The sequence below is a fragment of the Anoplopoma fimbria genome, chromosome 13, assembly GCF_027596085.1.
Source record: "Anoplopoma fimbria isolate UVic2021 breed Golden Eagle Sablefish chromosome 13, Afim_UVic_2022, whole genome shotgun sequence".
Taxonomy (NCBI): domain Eukaryota; kingdom Metazoa; phylum Chordata; class Actinopteri; order Perciformes; family Anoplopomatidae; genus Anoplopoma; species Anoplopoma fimbria.
This window is the reverse complement of record NC_072461.1, coordinates 10,438,740-10,455,712: the sequence shown is the minus strand read 5'-3', so window position 1 is coordinate 10,455,712 and position 16,973 is coordinate 10,438,740. Positions and strand designations below refer to the sequence as shown.

At 43.8% G+C, this 16,973-nt stretch overlaps 1 protein-coding gene across 1 annotated transcript in view; it reads right to left on the bottom strand.

Annotated features, from left to right (window-relative positions):
• The window catches only part of LOC129101413 (rho guanine nucleotide exchange factor 28-like), a 40,437-nt gene that overhangs the window by 18,443 nt on the left and 5,021 nt on the right, over positions 1 to 16,973 (bottom strand). Inside the window, exons 3-10 of the mRNA XM_054611226.1 lie at positions 16,150 to 16,291; positions 15,220 to 15,329; positions 14,765 to 14,951; positions 11,965 to 12,148; positions 11,223 to 11,424; positions 10,893 to 10,968; positions 8,586 to 8,626; positions 7,971 to 8,046 (exon numbers count right to left, since the gene is read on the bottom strand). Of these exons, the coding sequence (XP_054467201.1) occupies positions 7,971 to 8,046; positions 8,586 to 8,626; positions 10,893 to 10,968; positions 11,223 to 11,424; positions 11,965 to 12,148; positions 14,765 to 14,951; positions 15,220 to 15,329; positions 16,150 to 16,291 (1,018 nt within the window). The remainder of the gene's footprint in view (positions 1 to 7,970; positions 8,047 to 8,585; positions 8,627 to 10,892; positions 10,969 to 11,222; positions 11,425 to 11,964; positions 12,149 to 14,764; positions 14,952 to 15,219; positions 15,330 to 16,149; positions 16,292 to 16,973) is intronic.

Here is a 16,973-nt window from a genome sequence, read left to right as displayed (position 1 = left end):
CCCTTATCAGTGTCTGACTATACAGGACACACACAAACAAACGTGAATGGGCGTGCACGTAGCTGCGAGCGTGGCTTCAGTGGGCGTGCTCTCCCCGCCCTGCCCTCGATACGCCAGCTGACTGGAAACAACTCCCGGTGAGCACACAGTGGCATTGAGAGGAAACCCCTTCCAACACAGTAGAGTCCCTGTGCGCAGAGGCCTGGTGCTGCTGTTAAACACTCACTGCTCTCAAAACACACACACACACACACACACACACACACACACACACACACACACACACACACACACACACACACACACACACACACACACACACACACACACACACACCCCCCCACACACACACACACACACACACACACACACACACACAGCCCCCCCTTCTCTGAGAGGTTGCTCTGTACAAAACACAGCTTCTTCACAAACACGATTTCTTGGAAAGTATTCCAGGTTAGAAAAACAACCAGCAGGTAGGCACAAACAAAAAAGAAGCAGAGCGTTGTGAGCCACTACGACCAAAAACCTTTGATGAGACAGTCGAGCACTGTTGGAGCTCTTTTGCACAATGTAATGAAACACGACTTCAAAAAATAAAACAGTGAAAAAAGTTGTGGACGTATAAATGTCAATGTAAAGCATGAATAAAAACAAAATGAACACACAATTCCATTCAGATGGTGTATACAGTATATACTTCATGTCTGTGGATTACATACATAGACTGTATCAAATATGGACGTAGTCTCTGTGACGTCACCCATAGGTTACCTACAGGCAAGTGGGAGGCCATCTTGGCAGTGACGACACAGCCTTACTTTGAAAATGGGCAATTAGTGGGCTTGACTATATAGGGTATGTGTATGTACATATGTTGTCTGTAATTTGCCAAATTGAATGCTCATGATGCTCAACGTTGCATATCAAGTGCAAAGGTTCAACTGAAAATTTGTTTTTATCTGGAACCATCAACTACTGAAAACGATGGTTTGGTGGTCATGTGATAAAATGAAGAGGTCCAGAACAGCACAGATGTTTCCGAGGTCAAAACGGTAAAAGCGATTGAGGACGTAAAGTTAACTGGGAAAGCTATGTGATATGATGGAAAGCTCCAGAACAGCTGCTAAATGGACCTCGAAGTGCAGTTGTTTTGATAACTGATCTTTTCAAGGTCAAGACGTGTGTTACATCTGAAACCTGTATAGTTATAAGAGAAAGGATGATTTTGAACGCTGTCAAAATCTCTTTTTTTACACCTAATTTGTTACTGCTACTATTGTATCAGTGGAGAAATGTGTCTCTGTCTCTTCAGAGCTGAATTTCTCGCAGTATGATTGTTGAACATTTGCACAAAACACATATCTTGTCTAAAAAGAAGCCCCTGCTCCTTGATTCTGAGGACCTCACACCAACTTTAATAGTTTCATACCTGGCTGGTGATGAACAGGAGACAGAAAACTGCATCACCAAATTACAAGGAATTTGGTGCAAAGCGTTCACTGGAAAAAAAAAACTTCTAACCACATTAGCAAGAGGTAGTAACCGTGCAGTGCCTGGCACACCAACCAGAGGAGACAGCCTCATTAGCTCAGTTATAATATTATGTTCCCAATGACAGTCTCACCTAACACTGGCCAAGCCGTGTCCTGAAACAATGCCAGCAGTGCAAAAAAACATGTCTTTGGCACCGGTCTTTCCACCTAAACTCATCGAGCAGATATCAAACCGATGGCAAACCCACTGTTTAGCTGTCGTTTCCAAGCTGCCAGCGTCGCAGAGCTGCAGCATTTGTAGCAGAGAGTAAATCAGAGCAACAATTGGCTGTGCTTCCTGCAGGCGGTGAGTGCAATAAATCTAAGAGGCAAACAGACATTGATGAGGACACCAGATGAGTCCGGCTCCATCCGCAACAAATGCAAAGACTCAAGATGAAGCACCGCAGGAGCCCGTCCCACATCAATTCTAAAGTCATGGAGTATGTGCATCATATCTCCCAGAACATAAAAGTAGCATACGTTGCTGTTCTTCTGGATCCTCTTAATGCAAACATTACACTGTACATGAACCTGCATCCTGCATAACAGGCCACCTCCGACCAAAGTCACGTTAGACCGTCTGCTATGCAAGAATCCAGAGACGGGGTCTGGACGAGGGTCAAACCGCTGTTTGAAAGCAGATACCGTTTCCCATAAACCCACTTAAGGAACTTGACGGTAGGGCCTAATAGTCAAGGTTCTGGGCCGGGTCCAAAGCCACAGCTGGCTGCCACAGGGGGCCCCGATCGCTCGCACACACCTCTCTGACCCATAAACATCGGCTCAGTGAACATTGCTGTCAGGCGCCGCGATTTGTGTTTAACATTAGTTAACTGGGGGGAATGACAGAGGAACGGGGAGCTCATATTTCTAACAAGTTAGAGCAGCACAAAATCCATCTTTCTCGCAGGGGGGAGATGCTGATCGACGTCTGCAGTTTGCAGTTTGCCATTTTCAGAGAGAGGGTTTTGGGGAATGCCGAGCAGCGCGTGGGGCTGTTTCTATAGCGTTTCACTCAACAGACGGTACATTCGACGAGCGATGTGATATTCGGAGCATGTCCCTGAGTGAGAGCCAACCCTATACAGTAGCAGCGCCTGGAGAGTAAAAAGGAGAGCCGGAGCTTTACGGACACCCAGACAAAGGCGGCAGTCAGTGCCAGGTTTCCAGACCAGGGCAGTTAAACACAGAGAGTGACCCTTCAACCCCGTGCACACCCCACGGGAGAGGGAGATGGAGGGAGGCAGGATGGAGAGTGGGGGAGGCGGGGGGCTGTCACAAGGGCTCTTTTCTAAAGGTTTGACTCTCTTTCGGAGGCCACCGGTGTGCTGAAAATGGCAAAACAAAATGTTCAAGACAAACAGAGAATCCTTATTGTTAATCCCTTAAACACCTAGGCTTGTTTATTATGGAGTATAAAAGTTTTTTTTATACTTTGTATGACGTAAGTTGCTTTTTGAGCACCGCACCAAACAACTGTCACTCCAGAGAGAGCTGGGAGAAATTGGGTGCAGAGTGAAATAACAAGCAAAGCCTAAAGGAATCAAAACAAAGAGTGTTATTACCTTATAAGAGGCGAGAGCTAATTATTTCGATGGAGGGGCCGTTTCAAATCGTTCAAACAATTGTCCACCAGAGTCCACAAACCCACTCTTTGAGACATGACACCTGTGGTCAAACGTCCCGGTTCAAGCATCACACTGCGCGCTCCCCGTCGTGTTTACGGTTCAGCGCGTCACCCTGCACCAAGAGATCCATAAGAGGTAAACTCAAGAGTGAAGAAATAAACTCTCGGCTTCCGCACACCTGAAATCACATTTCACTTCGCAGGTGCATTGTAACACCAGAGCTGTTTGACCTCTGACCAGTTCCAGATCCACAATATATTACCAAAAGTTTATACAGTGCTGCTATCTCTACTCTTCAGCTGAAGCCTGAACAGACAGGCAGCGTGTCGATCACAATTAAGAAGCAATACTACGGATAATCTGGCAGAGGTTTACGGTGAAGAGAGGCCGCTGGAGTTGAGCCATGACACACAAATGGCAGTAACTGGATCTTCCTCTCTTTATCTCCCTCTCTCTTCCCAACAATCACTTGCACGCAAGCGATGAACTGTTTAACCATTGTGGGTTTAATTTGGCACTATTTTAAGCATCCACCTCAGCGCTCCCATGACTAACGACGGAGCGACAAGCTTGGGTTCCAAGCTCAAGCATCGGGATTAACTTGACTTTGGTAAAGTTTCTCATATGTGGCACTTCAGTGACACAATGCTAATCATGATTATCAACAGCAGGTGCCTAAGCATAGGCACACATTGAGCATTGGGGGCCTCCCCTTGTGCACTTTATGGTCCATTCGACACACACACACAACAGTGAGGACTGTGGACGTCAAAGGCCCCCTAAAGCGCTCGGTCGGCTTGGAGTGGACGTCTGACATTCCCCAACATACTGTCACATATCAGGTTACATCACCGGCAAACAACCCACTCCAATTGACTGACTCAGGGCTGCAGCCCAGGCCTGTGAGTACCAATGTGTAATGGGAACAGTCTAAATTTAACTGTATTGTTCCACTGTGAGAGCGTTTGTGGCAAAGTCTTCCATTTGCCATCTGTAACGTGATGCTTCGAGAAAACAGATGCAACTGAGGAAAAAGGGAAACTGAACAGACTTGGAACATTCTTTCTGACATTAAACCACACTCGTGGAACGTCTGTCATACATATCAGGAACACTTTGCTCGCATTTTAACTGTATTGTGACTGTATTTGACCGTCTGAGAGATTAAGAATTGACCCTGTCAACTTCAAAGTTGACCCAGAGATGACTGCCAGTGTGACATGATGGAAAAAACATCAGGGTTACCTTTTTTGCCCGTTTTCTTGCGCATCCTCATCTTGGGAAAAGAGGGCCAGGAGTAGTTGAAAGGAGAGTCCGAGTCAGAATCCATGATTTGCTACCTTCAAGGGAATCCTCATCCAACCAGGCTCGAGGAGTTTGATAAATAAGTGAGCAGCAAATCAGTTTATATCCATTTCCCGGCGGCTCAACAGACTGCAGTCGAGCTCCTGCGCTCACTCTCCTTTTTCCAGAGCCCCGCTGTAGACACTCTGACACTTCAGGAGTGAGCCAGCATGTTCCCCTCTGTCTCCCCCCCCACCCCAAGCCACCCCTCCCCCTAAAATCCTCCCCTTCCCCCTCGACAACTCTGCACCAACTGTCCGACAGATCCGGGGCTCCGAACTCTGTCTTTTCTTGCAGTTTTTCTCTCTGTCCACCACTTTCTTTTTCCTGTCTTCTCTGACTGCTCTCTTTAAATCTGTGCCGAACCTTTAGGGTCTCTTAAGTCTTTCTCTCTGTCACCCATCTACCACACACAGCACAGAGGGGGGAGAGAGGGAGGCAGATCAACACATGCTGACAGGAGCAAGGGGGAGGAGTATATTGACTGCCGGAAAGAGTGAGTGAAGGAGGGAGGGAGAGAGAACAGAAGAGAGAGAGAGAGCAAGTCAAACATGGGAGTGACTTCAGAGTCTGCGGCGAAGACAAACAGGAGAGCAGACAGCTTAGCGGAGGTGAGTCTCGGAACAGGGGGAGGAAAATCATTAACCCCCCGCAAGTTCATGATTGCCTCGGAGATATGCCACTGCACACACAGTCCAAATCTGCCCGATGCCACGTCTGAAGAGAGCACCATTCTCCCCGTCTCTCTCTCTCTCTCTTTCTCTCTCTCTGTATGTTTCAGCATGTCAAAGCCAAAGCTGAGGGGGGGTGGTGCGTGGTGGTGCTGGTGGTGGTGGTGGTGGTGGTGGTGGGGGAGCGGAGCGGTGTGCCAGGTCAGCAGCCTCACCATGGAGACAGCAGTGAGAGCCGCTGCTGTTTTCTTCTTCCACGGTGTTTTTTTTTTTACTGTTCTCTCCCCCTTTTACTCCTCTTGCCAACTTGCTTAGGAGTACAGTGCTCCATTTGCAGCAGCAGCAGCAAAGGACGGCAGTAAGTTGTTTTGGCTAGAGGTGGTAAAAGTGACAGAGTTTTAAGAGACGAAACAGACAATGGCAGCTTGGAAATATGCCAAACGTGGCTTTTTTTTTTTTTTTTTTTTTTTACAAATGCACATAAATGAAGGAATGTGATTAAAAAAAGAAAGGGAGAGTAAAGGGGGGGGTTTGTAGGCAGAATATATTGGGGGGGGCATAGGTACAGTGAGACTATAGAAAGTAGTTGCTGTGTGAGGGTGTGTGTTCTTGGATGGGGCGGGGGTGTTGGCACTGTACTGGTGAACATTAATGCTGCCTTTGTGGGGTCTGTGTGAGGTTTTAATCCCTTTTTTCCGTTCTCCTATTAGATCCCTCGGCCGGGGTCGGAGACTCTTGTTAGCGTTCCTGGCGTTGCGCTCGCTGTCTGTTGTCACGCGGCCAAACTATCCATATCATAAATCCCTTTCTCTCTTTCTTATCCCTCTATCACACACACACACACACACACACACACACACACACACACACACACACACACACACACACACACACACACACACACACACACACACACACACACACACACACACACACACACACACACACACACCTCCACTCCACTCTCCCGTCCCTGGGGATCTCTACAAGCTGCTGGAAAACTGCATTCAGCAAAGCCCTGGCAACCCCCATTCAGCCACAAACAACCCCCCTTTTCTTTTTTTTTTTTTTTCCCCTATACCCCCCTTGACCCTTCAGAGCACTCTTCCCCACCGCATTCTCCCTCTCAAACACACAAGTGCACACAAACATTGAGAAACCACACAGGATTCGACATCCCTCCTTTCTTTCAGCCGTGGAGTGCAGAGCTCTTCGGGGATGAAGTGGCCTTTGCTGTTTGTTCACTAAACTCACATAAAAAATGCTGACCTGGGGAGGATGGGACCCAGGGGTTGCATGAGTCTGGAGGTAAGTGTGTGTGTGTGTGTGTGTGTGTGTGTGTGTGTGTGTGTGTGTGTGTTGTGTGTGTGTGTGTGTGTGTGTGTGTGTGTGTTTTTTTTTTTGGTGGGGTATTTGAATTCTGGGGGCATTAGGAAGGCAGAGGTGTGGGAAGGATGGAAGAGAAAGAGAGAGGAACTTGTCTTTGACTCCTAAAAGGAACTATTACACTGACTTTGAAAAGCGGGTGCAACCTGCTGCGGCTCTACTGTATGTAATCACGGTCATGTCATTTGAATTGGAGAGAGGAAAGAGCTGACATCGAGACGACAGTGTGGGGTGAGGGGGGCATGACAGCTAAGCTCGAAATTCCTCATCCCTTGCTGAAGCTCTGGCTACAGAAGCTCCGTCTGTCTATCCGATGACGCATAAGCTCAGTGATAAAAACAGGAACTGGAATCGCACTACATGCTTCACTTCTTTGTTAGAAAAAATATATAAATAAGAACCTGCCAATCACTCGTTATGCCCGACAGCTTGGGAATGTCTAATGATGAGTTGAAATTCCTCCAGGGTCAAAATAAGCATTGTAATCCCGGAAGACTTACATGAATAAAACCTGAATCATTCTGAGTCAGGGCTATATATTTTTTTTAAACATGGCATTAAGGGGAAACATTATTCATCTGAGCCACAAAAAACCTTTGAAGGGGACCGGTTAAGGTCAGAAGCATAAGCGGTCTTCAAAGACCAGAAAATGTGAAAAATCTTTAACCAGCCAACAAACACACACACACACACACACATACACACAGAGTGCAAAATGGCTAAACCGTACAGCGTGGAAAACAACACCAGCCGCAGGAAGTTCAGATTACAGATGTCCAGTGCCAAGTGATATAAAAGCCTGAAGCCTCTGCTGCTAGTGACCGCAGCATTCTTACGCCGAAGCATCGGTCTGCTCTGCGGCCCTGCAAGCCAATTATTAACCCGCAGGATGTTCCCACTCTTCAATCCTTCCCTTTCCCCGTGCACAAGCAGGATCAGAGTGAAGCCACCTTTGGGCCGCAGTTAGGAGTCATTTCTGTCACTGCTGGCAGGAATAGGATGACTCGGGTATTGTTCACTGCATGTTGCATTAATAGGATTGCTACTTAACGCCACAATCACTGGAAACACAGAGTGACACAACACCAAAGACTCCAGAGAGGGGTGGGGGGTGGGCAAGAGAAGCTGAAATGTGATCTTGTAGTCCTCTGGGATGGTCGAGACTCGGGTTCCAAGTTCTGCTCAGGAAAGTAAATGCTTCCTGCAGTTGGACTGGCTTAATGATTAGAGGCCACTTGGATAACTTCCTATGAATATAATGCCACCTAAAATAACAACGATCAGTGATCTACAGCTTCAGGCACCGCAAGTTCTAAAATAATAACCATTTCTAAAAACAGGCCTCTGAGAACGCGACCTCTCTCCTATTTAAAAACCCTCTAAAAATAAAAAGAGATCTTTACCAGAGTCAAACTGCGATGGGTCGTCCTCCTCCTCGTCCTCTTCGTTCAGGCAAAACATCCGCGGCTCCTCGCAGTCCTGAAGAAACAGAGAACCTTAATTAACCGAAAATAGCGCGCACATTTCCACAGTGAGACATCAGTCATCAGGCTAACAAGCATACCGCAAAGAACTAGAGTGGACCCGAGTACAAAAACACAAGTGTCTGGCTGAAGACAAGGTGTGTGAGAGGGCAAGGTAGCCATCTGTATCGCATAAAACAGGTCCTATTGGATGACCAGAATCATGTGCACACACCTCCAGAAACACACTTGACTGCTCACAAAGTTGAGCAATTCAGCGGCGGGTGCAAGGTGCCAACTCCAACACCTTTACAATGAGCGTGAAACAACGCAGAGCACTGAGGGGCAGGGCAGTGACACTGGCTGATGCAGATGTTCACAGAGATTGAATGGAGCTTTGAGAGAGTTTTCAAATTTGAAATTAAATATCCAGGATTTTTATTTCTGTTGTTGCAGAATAGTTTAAGTGCACACACTTTGGGTAGGAAAGATGACTGGTGTTCATATTTGAGACATTAAGAGAAATCCACTACTGCCCTTGTTGCAAATACTCACAATTTCCTCGACAGCAGCTCCATTGATATCAGAATACAGTGCTGAAAGAAAGAAAAAAAAAGAAAATCCTCAGACACAGCAGCCATTAAACTTCAAAAGAGGCTCAAGTAAGCACAGATGTTTGTCAGTTTTTAATGATGTATGAACCATGTAAAGTCCAATTTTTTTATTTGATTTTGTTTTTTAACATAACCTGGGGTGATCTTTACCGTGCGTCCTTGATCTCCTTTCTTTACACTTAACTACCACATACATTCCAGATCAAAGGACACGGTGTATGGTTTCTCACCAGAAACAAAGCAGGAATGAGTGTTTGGGTGGGTTGATGCGAAGCCTGGGGTCACGTTAAAAATATATAAAAGGCATATAAATGTAGGAGAGGGAAGTGGCAGCGACCCATAAAGGGTGTTCATGTTGGGAGGGGAACGGTAGGAGAATCCAACAGCAAACGCTGAGAAAGGAGACGATTTAAAGTACAGGAAAAGACAACCTTAATCTTACAAAGGTTTTTCTGTGTCTCAGTGTGATACGGTTAAATGCATTCACTCAAGTCTAATTCAGTGATGCCAGCTGGCTCTGATGTTGCTCAGAGACGGAGGGTAAAGGGACACAACCCTGTAAAAGATACTGTGACCTTCCAAATATCGTCCTGTAACTAACTTGAATTTTTTAATTAACATTCTTATTGCTTCTCTCAACAAATATATACATGAAAGTTTACTGAAACAAAAACAGAAATAAAAACATTATCACAGAAAGTACTTATGGATAAGGCTGTAATTCATGATTATTATTTTGCTATTGATGGGTATTTGTTTATATTGTTTTGATTAAGCGTTCATCTGTAATATGTCAAAAATGTGTTAATAAAAAAAAAAAATAATAAAATATGCCCAGACCCAAAGATTTAATTAATGGTTACCTTTGTTGACAATGCACAGTTATTAACATGAGCAGTTGAGTCCATCGTGTAAATGAGCCAGATTTAGCCATACAGGCTACATTTGTATCTGTATTATCCAATGTTTTTAAAGCCTGCTTATAAAGTGCTGAGTTATTTTCACAAAAGTTGTCCTACCTGTCTTAGGCCAGCTGGTTAGACAGCAATTCATGTGTGAGAATATAATAGCGCTGATGTACAACTTTGAGGCCTCGGTAGTAAGATTGTTCCTAGAATGTCTCAAATTTGCAAATTTGAACTGAATTCTGTTCACTACTTTTTATATAACTTTTGTGTTGAGTGTAACTTTCTTATCTATCTATTATTATGCCCATATATTTAAGCTCACACACTATTGATCGTCTTCAAGATACATACAATATTTTTAAGACATCATACAATAGTTTTGCAGACATTGAGGTGTAAACATGAGTTTGTTAACCAATTTAAGATATTGACCCTTGAAGCTGATAGTTCTCAGATGCTTCTTGTTTTTTTCATGTAGATATATGAGCTATCACCAGCATAAAGCTGACAGGTTACAGAAGGCAGACACACTTCAGGTAAGTCACTAATATACAAACTAAATAACAGAGGTCCCAGAGCTGAACCTTGAGGTACATCAACATAATTATCAACCATTGTCAGGTTGTATGGTCCATACAAACACATAGTTTTTTGTCTGTAAGGTCTGAAAAATTGATAGTTTGATTAACCACACATCCCTTGTCCAAATTTAGCCTTAATATTTTCCATAAGAAAACAATTTGCAGTTTGAGAGAAGTTATGTTTTTTATTAAGATGGAAGTAGCAGTCAAATGTGATATCATCTGTTCTGCAATTTTTAATAATGCCTGAAGGATACTGATGGGTCTGTAGTAACTAATGAAAATATGTTTACCTGATTTGAACACTGGTGTGATTATTGAAGTTCTCAAAACTCATAAGGAGGAAATAGTGCCCCCTCATGAGTTTTGATATTTTTAAATTTAAAATCTTATTTTCAAGGGACTCCTGCTCAAGACGGCAACATTTATACTGTGTCCACTCCATCCCGTTCACATCCTTTGCTCTAAACTGTGAATCATATTCACATAGGATACCAGAATTCTATTTTATGTTTTTTTGCAACAGCCTGATTCCTCCACAACAATCTTTGACTTTGATTTTCTCTTTTCCCTACCTTATTGATTTTAGACTTGCAATACCTCAAAACACCACAGCAGGGCAGTCAATTTACACAAAATCGAGCCTCAAACCAACAGAACCCCCAAAAAAGTAGACCACTGTAACATACGGAAAAGAGAACAATGGAAGGTTTAGTTTAACTAGGCCTCTCGAACAGATTAGGAATGTATGTATGATACCGTTTTCTGTGGGATCATCCACCAGCTCTTCCTTCCCTAAGATGGTCTCCACGCGTTCCCTCCTTAGAGCTTTGATCTGTGGGAGGAAAGGCCATGTTTAAGTAAGAAGATGCTGATGTACTGTGTCAAATGTACAGATTTTGACTCCATGCTTACCTAACTGGCTTTATTCTAATGAAACATTACTAGCAGAATTGTTTATGTAAATGTGCTATTTCAATTGCAAGTATATTTGCACATCTGATCATGATTGACAGTGGTCTGTTTTAATCCTGTGTAAACTTACAGTACCCCCATTGGCACCAGTAAACACCGATAAATCAAACTCACCTCTCTGAGGAAGTCCTCATCCCTGAGCCGGTCCCTGAGAAGAAGGATGTCAGCGTGCCGGCTCACCTCTGAGCTCCACCGCAGGTTCTGTCGGACAGTCAGAGTCAGGTTCCCCGTATCGTGGCAGAACCTCAGCAAGCGGGACCGGTCCGCCCACACCTGGGACAGACCTGCTGGAGGCGTGGCTAAAGGGTTGGGTGGGCTGTAGCACAACAAGTGCGTTAGTTTAATCCCCACCAAAGCGATAGAGAGACTTTTCAAGCCATTCAAATATATATACAAATCTCTGAAAGCACCGTCACTTAGCGCAGATGGCAGTCTTCTTGTTTTTCAGGCCACATAAACAGCCCTATAATGGTTTGCTCAAGATTTATGGATCCACATTGAGCCTGACTGATTGGGCTCAACACAGAGTTTGACAGCTAATACTAACAGGTGTTAAATGTGTTCATAAAATGTACTTCAACGAGTATATTAACAGTATTCCAGAGATCTAAAGAATGCAATGTGTGGAGTTTGCATGTTCTCTCTATGCGTCAGCTCTGTGATTGACTGGCGCCCTGCCCAATGTGTACCCAGCTGGGATCGGCTCCAGCCCACTACGACCCTCTTAAAAGCATATGCAGTTATAACTAATGGATAGATGGGGTTGTATCTACATCTGAAGGAAAGCCTTCCATCACTGCGCGTGTATGGGGAAACTCTGCACTGCACACAGCGAGACAGTGATTCTGAATCTTACTGTGTGAGAAGCTCCAGGAGCTCGGTGTTGGCCGCCGTCCGTGCCAGCTGCAGCGGTGTGACTCCCTCTTCGTTTGGCAGACTGACAGCCATCAGACCCCCCGGCTGACAAAGCAGTAGCTCTGCCAGCCGACACAGACCCCACCGCACAGCCAGGTGGAGGGGAGACTCCCTGAGAGTGGGCTCTGGAGACGAGGGGAGAAATATAATAACGTGAAAAAATGCAACTGCAGAGATGAAGGAAAAAAAAGTATGCAGTGGGATGTAAGACAGCTGCTGAATGGAAGGGGGAGGTGAGATTCAGGGTAAAAAGAGAGTGGGTGAAACGTGAGATAAATAGGAGGAAACTATCACGTCAAGAATGTCGTCTTGATAACCACTTCCTAGTGATAATTAACCTAAATGTCAATGATTGATTTCTTCTCTCGCACCACGCTGGATCTCTCTGCTCCACTGACCCACTTTAAGGCAGTTAAAGACTTGCGACAAAGTGGAGACAGCTTCTTATTGCTGTGCTTGACACTTGATGCAGTCCTGCAAGATCTGTATCCAGGTAATTGGTCTGCATCAAATCAGCTACATTCAAGCAACTGGTAAGCTTGGAAAATGTGCAGTTGCATCTCAAATGGGGCATTAATTGACCATTATCTTCATGTATATTAAGCTCTGAACATTTCTCTAGGTTAAGCATATTATTATTATTATAAAGGGAAAGAAAACAGAACATTTCAGCCGGATCAAGAAAAATAGACAGATCCTCATGAGAGCAGCTTCCACTGGATGGACAAAGTAATAGAAGCAGCTTACAATACTGCATAATAGCAGTCTATAACAATTTAGTGAAGCTTATAATACTTCTTCCTCTATTGAAAGTGTGTGTCTACCTTAACCACCGCTCCTTTCACCCTCACCCTTTAACATTGCAGCGTTTTGTGACTGGTTAACCAGACATTCAGACTTGGACAACAATTAGTCGCAGACTGCAGTGAGTCACATTACCTGAATGGCAATATGCAGTGTCTGCCAGCCACCGTTTTCAAGGCAACTTACAGAGGAACAAAGAGGCCAGAGGGATGCGGTCTGAATCGATTGTGCGTCAGTCACTAACAGTGCACAAAATGTGGCAAGAGGAAGAGAGAAAAAAATCCCAGAGAAAACAGACTAGTAAAGAGAAACACTATTTACACGGTCTACACTGACTGATGGACTTTTAATGGGTATTACTTGTCAACAGCACAAACTGTAGCCTCAAATATGAAATACAATCAACAGCTGGTTTAAACACTCATCAAAAACATACATCACAATAGATGTTTGCCACAAAGGAGCTATTTCTGTGTGTCATAAAATAAGGGCATATTTACACATTGCGGTTGTGTGGGATTTACGTGGGATCTTTCAAATACAAACTAAACTGAAACAGTTTTATTTTACTTATTTAAAGATTATATTAATGTTTGCCTTTTGTATTATGGTGGGCGAGTGTTCACACACATCAGGATGACAGGTAGAAAAAGCCCCTTTCAGCTGTTTTCAATCTCTGGGCTGGGACCCACTGGTCAACCTCAGAGCGCCATCTAGTGGGTCGCAGAGGTACTGTCAGACGGTTAGATTATGTTTTTTAAAATGTTCTTTTGGTAATTTAAAAGCTGGTTGATGTCTTATCTTAATGTGCTTGGTCATTGCAGCTGACAGTGGCAACAATATATTCACCGCTTGTCTGTTCTCCTTTTTCACATGTTTCAGTTTTTTCTCATTTATCTGAATTTATCTGAATTTTTGTTTATATTTATAAAATCAGAAAAGGGCCTTAAGTTACAAAAGATTGAGAACCCGTGCTTTATAGTACACAAACAAACAGCAACCGGTGAAACCAAACGCAGCTTTACAGGTCTGAAAGGCTTTGGTTCTTCAAAATTCCATTTCTCTCTTTATCCGAGAATATTCTGCATCAGGGCGCAGGCTTTGTTGAGCTATAAAGACATCACAAAATAGAACTTTGCCAGCCTTAATAAAAATTTGAATGCTAAATTTTTCATGGATGCACTCCACAGAGAACACCATGATTCCAAGCTCCAATAAAGTTTTTTTTGACAGAATGGGGTTAAGTATCTCCAGTTTTTCCAGTTCCTTTGAAAATGCAGAACATACTATAAGGAAACGGTACACAACAAAGGAAATGTATTGACTAAAAATGTATAATTTGGTCGCATACAGCAGCAGCAGTGATGTCATAGGCGGCGTTATCAAATTAACTGCAGACATTTAGAAGGAGACGCTGCGATAAAACAGACTGCCTTAACTATGTTAATGCTAAATCCAGTTTGTCATTTGTGTAGGTGGTCATACACAAACACTCGGATCATAGAAACAGATGGTGGCATCTCGTAAACACACACACACACACACACACACACACGCACACATGCCCTCAGATTTATGGAGCTGTGCCTAGGGCTACTTCCAGAAGGAAAGGCTCTATTAACCACATTACATGCTGCTTAATTGGCTTTGATGAATTCAACAGAAGCACACGTGACCGTGCTCACTTCCGATTTCAGCCCAGTAAAGATGGAAAATGGGAATGATGGTGGGGGGTGAAGAGTTCACCTATCTTCCCTCCCTGTGTCGGCCCTTTCAAGCAATTTCTTGCAAATACAAAGCTTCCTAAACCTTCCTCATCAAATTCCAAAAATGTTCACCGATATTGTTGTATAATAAAAAATAACACAATGTGCTTTTGATCAACACATCTGTGCAGGAGAGCCCGTTTCAGCGTGATAGAATAATCCCGTTCTCACCGTCTCCTCCGTGGCTCCCAAGCACGTTCCAGCTTCGGGGGATATCCAGATTGGCCATGGCCAGGGCCACGCGGCGATCCATTGCCCAGCGAGAGCTCTCCTGGCCCAGGTTGAAGAGGCTGCTCAGCTCCTTGTGATCCGCGGAGCTCAGGCAATGCCCGTGGATTACCAGGTGTTCTGCGAGGTCCTGAGAACGAAGCGGTCATGAATAAGATACAGTCCGTGATAACTGCTGGTGTGCAATGAAAATAAAAATAAAAAACAGATACCAAGTCAAAACTACTGCTGTGCAACTGGTGATATTTCTTATTTTCAATTTTCAAAATTACACCCATTGTCTTTTCTTTGCACAGCATGATGAATCTGTGTATTTGAACGTATATGTGTCATTTTTACCACATTGTTTCACAGACATACGTGAAATGTATGGGATCGTATTTGTATATCGTCCTTACCTGAGCGTCATCTTGGACATACTCCAGTGAAGCCCCGCCCACCCAGGTGACAGGTGTGGTTTCAGAGCACAGGTAGGCCTGGACAGAGACCACCTCAGCCAGGTTGTGTCCTTAAAACACAAAAAAAAACGGACTTTATTCAGGGTAGATTTATGTCGTTATTCTATGATAAATTCATTGATTTAAGCTGCCTTCACCTGCAAAAAAACCCAGAAATACAGCAGGCAAAATTATTCTCTCAAACAGGTTCAATTCAATGCAATAAAATAAGCTGAAATCAATGGTGCAAAGAAATCTATCAAAAAACACACATGGTTTTTGATGATGAAAATAATTAACATTACACAGAATTTGTAGTTAAAACGCTAAAAATGCAAAAGGTATTTAAAATATGCCTTTTATATTTCAGTCTTGGAAAGTGCCTCAGAAAACCATTGAGTGTGGTTAAAGGAGAAGGAGCCATGCTTTTAATAGTTCCTCTGTTGTAGAGATTGCTCAAGCCTGCAGGACTGCCTGTTGTCTGTGTCAACCTACACAGAGGCTCAGTAATGTTGACGTATTGTTTATGGAGCCGTTTCCCTCCTGAGAGGAAGCTGATAAGATTCTGTGCCTTTCCAGACCTCAAGTTACAGACAGTGTATGAATGTGTGTGTGTGTGTGTGTGTGTGTGTGTGTGTGTGTGTGTGTGTGTGTGTGTGTGTGTGTGTGTGTGTGTGTGTGTGTGTGTGTGTGTGTGTGTGTGTGTGTGTGTGTGTGTCAGGGGGGGAGATTAAAATAGTGATATAATGTTCCTGAGTCTATCACAGACAGGATTGCAAAACCTGGGGTTGTCAGCATGTGCAGTTTAATGTTTGAAAAAAAAAAAGTCCCTTTTTAATAGTAACACAGCAATACAGTACGCAACACACAGGCACACACATATGAACATACCAGGCACTATAAAGCAGAGCATGACGTCACTCTGAGCCTTGGTGACATGGACCAGAGTGGATCCTTCCAGAACAACGTAGACCTCGGAGTACTCTGGCACAGAGTCTAAACCCTCCAGCAGTGCGAATACCTTCGCCTGGCCCTGAGATAAAGAAGAGTGAGAGAGAGAAAACACTATGATGCTAGGCAGAAACATTTATCTATTCCTGAAGACGCATGCTCATTTTAGATTAGGACTCTATTCTGATCGAGTGTTCTACATTTCCAAAAGTACACCAAATCCCCTAACAGCATGCCTCAGGAGGGCACAATAAAACATTCACCCTCAATAAAAACAGGAATGTCTTAGTGTCTACTGCAAAGACCTGCTCTGATCCCAACAGGTCAGAACACTTTGGACTTCTGATCTGAGGCAGAAGAAGGTGAAATCGGGCAGAGCAGTCACAATGATATGTGCTGATTAGTAGCCTTTAAAAAACTTTGACTGCATGTTATGTGACAGCCTCACTTAAGAGGCCCATGTTGAGCTGTTTCTAGGTCAGTTTTTTATCTAGGGCTGGGTGCAATTTGAAGTAATTTGATACATGAGCTAATCCAGTAGCTGAGTTTTTTATTTATTTATGTTTTTATGTTTTTTATGTATTGTGTAATTTCCTTTTTTGTATATTTTTATTTATTCATCTTATTTTCACAAAAATCGGAAAACATAATCATCTAGAATTTTTTTTTTTTTAAATACCTGCTTTGCTATGAGCGGCACGAGGCTTCAAGGAAGATGCTGATACATAATGTTAAATAATCTTAAAATGTAGGAGGAGCTGTTG